Source organism: Olea europaea, chromosome 10 (genome assembly GCF_002742605.1).
Source record: "Olea europaea var. sylvestris chromosome 10, O_europaea_v1, whole genome shotgun sequence".
NCBI classification, from domain to species: Eukaryota; Viridiplantae; Streptophyta; class Magnoliopsida; order Lamiales; family Oleaceae; genus Olea; species Olea europaea.
In genome coordinates this window covers 2,020,430-2,028,903 of record NC_036246.1, presented here as the reverse complement: position 1 = coordinate 2,028,903, position 8,474 = coordinate 2,020,430, and the positions used below count along the sequence as shown (strand labels likewise).

The following is an 8,474-nucleotide window of genomic DNA, read 5'->3' as shown; positions in this document are numbered from 1 at the left end:
TTTCTAACAAACTCCCTGTAAAAATGTAAAAAATCAACAAACAAGTTGGGTTGAAAAATAGGAATTGGAATTTGATTATTGCTTTCTATTCCATTTATCTCGTATGAGAAAAAGAATTGAGCGTTCATTTGGGACTACGTGTGATCTGCTTAAGGTAGCTTGACGAGTTCAGTGGACAGAATAATCGAAAGTGCACCATTATTCAATTATTTTAGTATTAAGCCTCTATTTTTGAGCTATATTTTTCATATTTTTTTTATTTTAATCACATATTTTTTAATAACATAATTTTAATAGTAAACTTAAATTTTTTTCCTTCTATTTTCTAATCACTCATTCTAATAATAATAATAATACTCAATTTTTTTTACAAAAGTTGTCTGAAAAGGAGCTGGAATAAAGGCTAAATGGATACTCCAGCATTACTGTTATTAACTTGTTACCATTTTCAGTGGAGAATAAGATATTTTCTTGTTCTCTACCAAGAAAATAAGAAAGAAAAATAGTTTATTTCGAAAATAACTTTATTTATTTAACGGTGTGATGATTCCACCGCAGGAACCGCAGACAGCTGTTGGGGGGAAGACTTGATGATTCTATTGACGACGTCATTTATGCTCCTTGCTTCCTCTCTGAAGATTTCTATATTCTCCTCTCGCTCGAAGTTCCGTGGTCTACAAACCCTAGGTTTGTACAATTTCCAGTTGATTATACCTATTGGACTTGGAACTGGTCAAAACGATTCAACATATCGGTGGAATATGTAATTACATTTTAATGTAATTTTTGCTGTTTTATCTGGTTAATTCGTGGTCTTGTGTTTGATTGGATTATGAAGATTGAACCTTTTTATGCGATGCGTTGAGATGCATTAGTTGTTTTACTTTTATAACGTATATGTTTAAATGTTCAGTTACTTGTTGAGATGTTATGCTAATTTCGATTTGTTCATTACACCTTTGATTTACCTTCAGTGATATTGGAGCTTGCCATGTATGAACTTAGCTCGAATGGCAATAGCATATTTTGATATTTTCAAGTGAATAATTTGTAAAAATCGATCAGCTGCTCTTTTCATTTTTCAATGCATCACCGAAAAACAGATTGTGAGGAGATAGTATCATAATCTCATGCTCCATTCTTTTTCAGTGACTAAATATTTACATTTATTTTATCCAAAAAAAAAATGAAAATTAGAGTTAATGTACAACTTGAAGTTATAATGGACTATAACGTAAATTAGAGGAATTCCTGCACACTCCGAAGCGTAATTATGCTTTTATTTGCCATTGTTTCTTTGCAGTTTTTTAACTTCTGGACCTCATTTGTTCTTCAGAAGGTTTATGTGGAGATACGTAGCTTGTCTACATATCAGTCCATAATCCTGTCTAAATAATCATTCGGGTGATTGTTGAGAAAAATTGCAGCTGCATTTTGAACCAATTCTTATCTAAAGAGGTCAAGGGAGTTGAGTTTGAAAAATCACAAAAACTATTGGCTGGGTGTTATCTGCATCTGTCTATACTTTTGGAAGGTCCTTCAGTTGGAGATTGATATTTAGTTGGAATAGTTTCCTTTGGCAAAAATATTGAGTTGAAAGTTTCATGCTGTGAATGTGTTGCAGCTACATAAATTGGGTATTCAGAAGGAAAATGATAATTTATTTGAAGAAACTTCATATTTTCTTGAGTCCCGCCTCTTTTGGCTATATTCAGTTGAAGTGTACTGGGATGTCAAGGTGTAAAGGGGGTGTTAATTTTTGATACAAGGAGAAATTATGGAACTGGTATCAGGAAAAAGGTTTCCTCTTGATGCTAAAGATTATAAGTTATACGAGGAAGTTGGCGAAGGTGTTAGTGCGACTGTGTACAGAGCTATCTGCATTCCTCTTAATGAAATAGTTGCAATCAAGGTTCTTGATCTTGAGAAGTGTAACAGTGACCTGGTATGTTATCTTCTTAATTAACTTGAACAGTGACGACAGTTCATGGTTTTACGCGGCTTGTATTCTATATTTGCTTTTTGCATATGTTTCCAAGTGACTCCCGTTTGAATCAAGCTTGTTTTTGCCCACATGACTAGATAGTGCAGCAATCATACTTATGTTCTACAAGATGTATTTTTGGTTGCTTTCTTATGCTTGTTGTTCAAAATAAATATGACTGCTGCTTTCTAGTCATCCAGTGAGGGTCATATCTAACTTTTCAAATAAAATTTTAATATAAATTTTATATCAGCACACTTGATTTAGGTATAACGGTTCGAAGAAACATGGCTGTATAGAATACAACACTATCTGCATATTTTTGGTTTTGAATCAAATAAAATTTCTAGAAATCATTTGTGCTAAGTACAAATTAAAAAAAAGAAAAAAAGAAAGAAAAAAAAAAAGATTTCATAAATATCACATATTGATGGTGGGGAATTTGTCTCTCTTAGTTCTGGACATGGCTAAGGTATAAAGATATGCATGGTTTACTGTTTCTTATCTTACTTAAATCTTACCTCACGTTTGAAGTTATGTTCATTGCAAGTATTTGCTCCTTTATTTTTTCAAACTTTTACTTTTTGGGTGTGATATGACTAGGATGGTATCCGCCGAGAGGTACAGACAATGATTTTGATTGACCATCCAAATGTAGTACGAGCACATTGCTCCTTCACTACTGGCCATAACCTTTGGGTTGTAATGCCTTACATGGATGGGGGATCTTGCCTTCATATAATGAAATCATCATATCAAGATGGTTTGGAGGAGCCTGTTATCGCTACATTATTACGCGAGGTCCTCAAAGCTCTTGTGTATCTTCATTTCCATGGACACATTCATAGAGATGTGAAGGTATGGGTTTCTCATGGGTCAATTTTTACTTGAATGGAAGTTTGTATTTCTCTGTTCTGCTATGTATTTTTTAATTCAATCATTTCCATTGAAAAACATGTTCTGTACATCTACTTGGATACAGTGTGAGGATTGGTTGTCCAATAAGATCTTTAATTATTTTATATTCATTTGGTAGTAAATAAACTTATTCATGTTGCTTTGACAAAATGTACTCTACTCTCATTTCTACTTCATAGTTAAAATGTCATGTCTTTGTGTTTTTTATTATATCTCTAAGCGGGTAAAATGGTATATCCCTTTATGGTAGAAGTTCTAATTCTATCCTCCCTGTAAACAGTTTTTTCTCTTCTTCCTAAGTTGGTTCTGGCAACATATGACACAATTAACATAATTTTGCAGGCTGGGAATATATTGATTGATTCTGATGGCGCTGTTAAATTAGCAGACTTTGGAGTATCTGCATGCATGTTTGACACTGGTGATCGCCAACGTTCTAGAAATACATTTGTTGGAACTCCATGCTGGTAGGTGTTCCCTGTTGGCAATTGCTTTCAGTCATATTATTGTAGAAAACGGTTAATATTAACTTGGGTATTTTTCTTCCTTAAATTATATCAGGATGGCTCCGGAAGTTATGCAGCAATTGCATGGATACGATTTTAAGTGAGTTTTTCCTCCAAACAATTTTAATATATTTTTTTAATGTAATTCACTTTCTAAGTTCTTTTGCAATATAATTTGTATAAACAGAGCAGATATTTGGTCATTTGGAATAACAGCTCTTGAACTTGCTCATGGTCATGCTCCATTCTCTAAGTATCCACCAATGAAGGTTGGTAATTTACCCTAATCAGCCTTTTGCATCGTGAGTACATTATATCTTTTGTGTGATCATTCTACCCTTCCTTTAAGTGCAGGTTCTCCTGATGACCCTGCAGAACGCACCACCAGGGCTTGACTATGAAAGAGACAAACGATTTTCCAAGGTTTTTCTTGTTTTACAAGGCATTTTTTCTAAAACTGGTATGTTACAAGAATTAATGAGCTTAATTTTGTGCACTTTTTCTGAAACTGCAACCCATTTTCAGTCTTTCAAAGAACTGGTTGCTGCTTGCTTGGTGAAGGATCCCAAAAAGCGTCCCACGTCAGAAAAGCTTCTAAAGCACCATTTCTTCAAAAATGCACGCAACACTGATTATTTAGCCCGTACTATCCTTGATGGCTTGCCCTCTTTAGGTGAACGGTTTAGGATACTCAAGGTATTATGCTCATTTCATGCATTTTAATGTACTTCCTTTCTGTGGAGTTGATTATCTCTATTTCTGCAAAATCAAATGTTATTTCAGGCAAAAGAAGCAGATCTTCTTGTTCAAAATAAGGCTTTGTACGAGGACAAGGATCAATTATCACAGGTGATAAATCAACTATGCCATATATTACCAATTTTTTAGGGAACAAAGCGGATTTTATTAACTCAAATTTGAATTCCGTACTGTCATCTTTCTTCACAGTGGTAGCAGTGCCCCTCCATTGTAATATCTTAATTTCAGAGTTAGAGCTTGAAACTAATTGTGTGCTATCTGGGCAGCTAAAATGCTGCTGACAAACAATCAGGAGTAGAATTTAATTTCATGCCAAATTCGCAGTGTTGTCTGTCTCACGCTTGTTGGGGTCCACGTTTGACTGGGATTATAATGTATATTCATATACTGCAGAATACCTGGATCCTACCAAGGAAGAAAGATGCTATACAATAATAAAGAGGAAAAACATGCACCCAACAAATTATTGTCCTCCACAGTAGCATAGAATGCTGAAAGGTTATTATGGATCAGATTAACTTTTCTATCAATGAAAAGATGTCATGGTGCTCTGCGGAGCCTTGTGTATATAAACTACATTTTTAACTTGTCAATATTTCTATGATTCTTGAATAAGATACTGGAAGATGTCATGAAAAGGCACTTTTGGATTTAGCTGTTACCTTTTGCATATGTGAACTGTTTTTTGGTCTATTTAACTTAGGGAATCAGAAATGGATTAGTCTGATGTCAGGTAATTATATCATGCACAAGAAACATATTTGCAACATTTGCTGGTTGGTTGACTCAGATGTAACAATGCAACTGGATCTGAAACTTGAAGAAATTAAATGTCGAAAGGATATCTGTGGAATTGTTGGCCAAAAATGGGATATAATTGGGAAAGAAATTCAAGGAAATATTATAGGATGAATATGAAGGAGTGACTTCAATAAAGAACGGGATACACTTTCTACGTCATAAGCCAACTTAAATTGTATATTAATCGCCGCTGTTATATGTGTGGGTATATAGTGGTTTTTGCTTCTGTTGATAAGTAAGATTTTCCTATTGGTGCTTGTAATTCAATATTTTCTTCCTTAACTGAATAGTAATAGATGAGATGCGATAAATGTTGCATAGAATCAGTAGTTTGTTTTACAATATTATCATGCTTGTATTTTCAACATCTTAGTTGACCCTTGGCTGATCTTAATGTGCAGCAAGAGTATATGCGAGGAATCAGTGCCTGGAATTTCAATCTGGAGGATCTGAAGAATCAAGCTGCCCTTGTATAGTCCATTGATCAGTTCGTAATATGATTGAATCATTTGAATGCCGCTTTAATAAGTTGAGCTTCTTCCGCTTTGTTTTCTGCAGATTCAGGATGATGCTATTTCTAATTCAGAAGATTCGAGTGTGAGTGGCAAGCAGAGGAACGGGCAAGATGACGCTGGTACTCCTCCAGATGGGGTATCTCCTGATCGGGCCAATCATTCAAATGATGCGCAGCAGCTGGAGGTATAGTTGTTATTCAATATGTAGTTCCAATTTCCATAATGTTGTTCAGTACTTTCCTTTAGACTCTCCCTTTCCTTCTCTCTTTTGCTCTGTGCTTTGGGTCCCCCAATCCCTTGTAGTTATCTGATAAGTGCTGTTTAATCTTTATTTTCTCAGGACGGACTCAATGATATTCATGATCTGGAGAATTCGCTTGCTGCATTTCCCATGAAACCTCTTCAGGCACTCAAGTATGGTGCCTCTGTTTTGCACAACTAGAAAAATACGTTTTCATTATTCTTGGATTGTATATAATATATTCAAGGGACCTTCTATTGCAATCTCTATCAAAATTCATGTCTCCAGCTGCATGTTGTTATCAGTCAGCAGTTTTCACGAATGTGTTATATATGTGCTATATTACAAAGACTCTTCTATTAAGATGGAATACCCATTTTTGAGCCGTTTCAGATATCACACAATGAACTTAAATGCCCTAGAGAATACCCGTGTTGAACAAGGAATTTTATCCGACGCTTCCCGCCAAGTCTAAGTAACAATGTGTATGTGCACAAACTAAATAGGGAGGATTCTGCTCGTGGATTTGGAGGTTTACACGATCATAAAATGGAAATCTGGCCAGCATATAGTCAGTCAAAACATTTTATTAATCCATCTTTGATCAGCCTGAAATTCCACTATCTGTTGCACATTACAAATTCTTAGTTCCCTGGTGTAGGATGGGTTCCAGATCCTATTGAACATGTCATCTGTCAACAGAACACACATTTGTGTCTTGCACACTTATTTTAAAATAATAAAGTAAGGGTTATTACATATTTGATTGCTTTTTCTAGCTTGAATGCAAGCATGCTTGTATAAGGGCCATGACATCTATTTCCTTGATTTTGGCTTCTATCTTCTCAAAACATGCTCATTCAACTAAGTCGATAAAATCTTTACAGATAATCTATGTTTGTGTTTATAGTGACAATTGTTGGTAGCTTGTTAATTACAAAATGATTTATTTGATTCATCTTTTGGAGAAAAATTAATGAGAAATTTTTTATTAAATGCAGAGGTTGTTTTGATGTAAGTGAGGATTACATGGATGCTGGTCGTCCAAATTGGAAAAATTCTGCACGCTCAGATTCTGAACATCAAAGTCAACAATATGCATCAGCAAAAGCCGAGGATCAAGAAACTGGAAGAGATGATGGTGAAAGTACTTGTCAAAGTGGCTCCTTACCACCACCTGCCATTTCAGGACATAAATTTTTTCCAAGCGGTTCACTATTACAGGATAATGTTCAATCTCCTAAAAAATTTATAGGTGATGGAGACAGGTATGCTGTCCTCTTCATGGTCCAGTATATATGAGTTCTATTTTACAACTCTTGACCGGTTTGCTCTGTAGCTCGAACACTTCAACTAGAGTAGCGTGTCCATGTCTGAGTCTTGTTCGATACCGACACTCTTCGGACACTCTGTCACGGTCATTTTTTTCTTTATCAAAAATACCATGTATTTTTAACTTAAAAGTTATTATTAAATAACAAATAGATATTCACATTTAAAAGATTTTGAAAACAAAAATTAATAATAAATATAAAACTAAATTTATACTATATGAATGAAGAATTCAATCAACGTGTCAACAAAATGTTGCATCGGTACGTTTTTGAAAAATCACGTGTTGGGCACAGGTATTCGTGTCGGTGCTTCATAGCCAATCTGTATATATTTGATGAATAATTGCATGCTTTAAATTCTAATAGGTAAATGCATGGTCTTGGTGTTGGATATAAGGGTCTGATGTATGATTTCAAATTTAAAGTAAAATTCATTCTTTTCCTCTTGTCAATTTGAACTTTCCTCTGAGGTTTCTGCATACAGTATTTGCTGCTCCCTCTTTGTTCAAATTCTTTTTTGATCTATGTCGATTTGAGACTATGCTACGTCCAAGATTTAATTAGAAACACAATTCTCACCGTCGATGTCTATTTTAGTCTTTTAATCCTTGATGTGAATTTGACCTATGCACGTAGTACTAGGAGGGAAAAACAAATTACGTAGGTTTCAAAGTTTTGAGATGGCTAACTGTCCGTTACTAGATCTTAGAATATTGAAATTCACATTACCCCGTAAGAGTAATAAATATGAACCCTGTTTTTTGTGTTCTGGATATGGTGGGTGACCACATAATGGGTTTTTCCAATTGGATGGTGTCAACCTACCTTTTGGAACTTCTTTCATATTTTGGTACTTCATTTCACTACACTTAAATGTGAATTTGACCTATTCATGTAATACTAGGGGTGACAAAAACAAGTTTCTAGGTTTATTTGGGATGGCTAGTTGTCTGTGACAAGAACTTAGAATAGTGAAATGTATATTATCGAGAAAGAGTAAGAATAAATGAGGCCCTGTTCTTTTTGGGATTTCGATATGGTGTGTGCGCGCGTGCTGGATCATTTTAACCTTTTGGTTTAAGAAAACTTGAAGCCAATTAGAAACCAGAATCATTGCCCATTCTGCTTACTCCAAATCAGTAGCTTGACCAAAGCAATCAATGTGTGTGTGTGTGAGAGAGAGACACGTTGAAGGTGAGGAATTGACATTTATCACTAACTGGAAAAAGGATTGTGTATTGGATCTTTGGTCCATGTCATAGCAGGTGGGCATCAAGACCATTGACTGCAGGTGATTTTGATTAAAGAATAAAATGTCTCATAATGTTCTCAAGTGCGGTGTTAATGAGTAGAATGAGGTGATTTAGCCAGTTCCAATAAGATATTAGCCAATGTTATTAGGTTTTTTTTTTTTTT

General features: G+C 34.8%; 1 protein-coding gene across 9 annotated transcripts in view; it reads left to right on the top strand.

Annotated features, from left to right (window-relative positions):
* The first annotated feature begins 433 nt into the window (after positions 1-433).
* Positions 434-8,474, top strand: part of LOC111400833 (serine/threonine-protein kinase BLUS1-like) — an 11,084-nt gene continuing 3,043 nt past the window's right edge. For 3 of the 9 annotated variants that reach the window (XR_002703862.1, XM_023028263.1, XM_023028257.1), the window contains exons 1-13: positions 435-687; positions 1,304-1,945; positions 2,588-2,842; positions 3,245-3,369; positions 3,464-3,508; positions 3,596-3,677; positions 3,763-3,831; positions 3,934-4,104; positions 4,192-4,257; positions 5,370-5,438; positions 5,527-5,667; positions 5,824-5,897; positions 6,726-6,992. Coding sequence is in view for 8 of the 9 variants with exons in the window: in XM_023028263.1 (XP_022884031.1) it covers positions 1,778-1,945; positions 2,588-2,842; positions 3,245-3,369; positions 3,464-3,508; positions 3,596-3,677; positions 3,763-3,831; positions 3,934-4,104; positions 4,192-4,257; positions 5,370-5,438; positions 5,527-5,667; positions 5,824-5,897; positions 6,726-6,992 (1,532 nt within the window). In the remaining variant the exon portion in view is untranslated. Of the gene's footprint in view, positions 764-1,303; positions 1,946-2,587; positions 2,843-3,244; positions 3,370-3,463; positions 3,509-3,595; positions 3,678-3,762; positions 3,832-3,933; positions 4,105-4,191; positions 4,258-5,369; positions 5,439-5,526; positions 5,668-5,823; positions 5,898-6,725; positions 6,993-8,474 lie in introns of all 9 variants that reach the window. The other 6 variants (XM_023028266.1, XM_023028262.1, XM_023028259.1 and 3 more) reach the window with 6 other exon arrangements.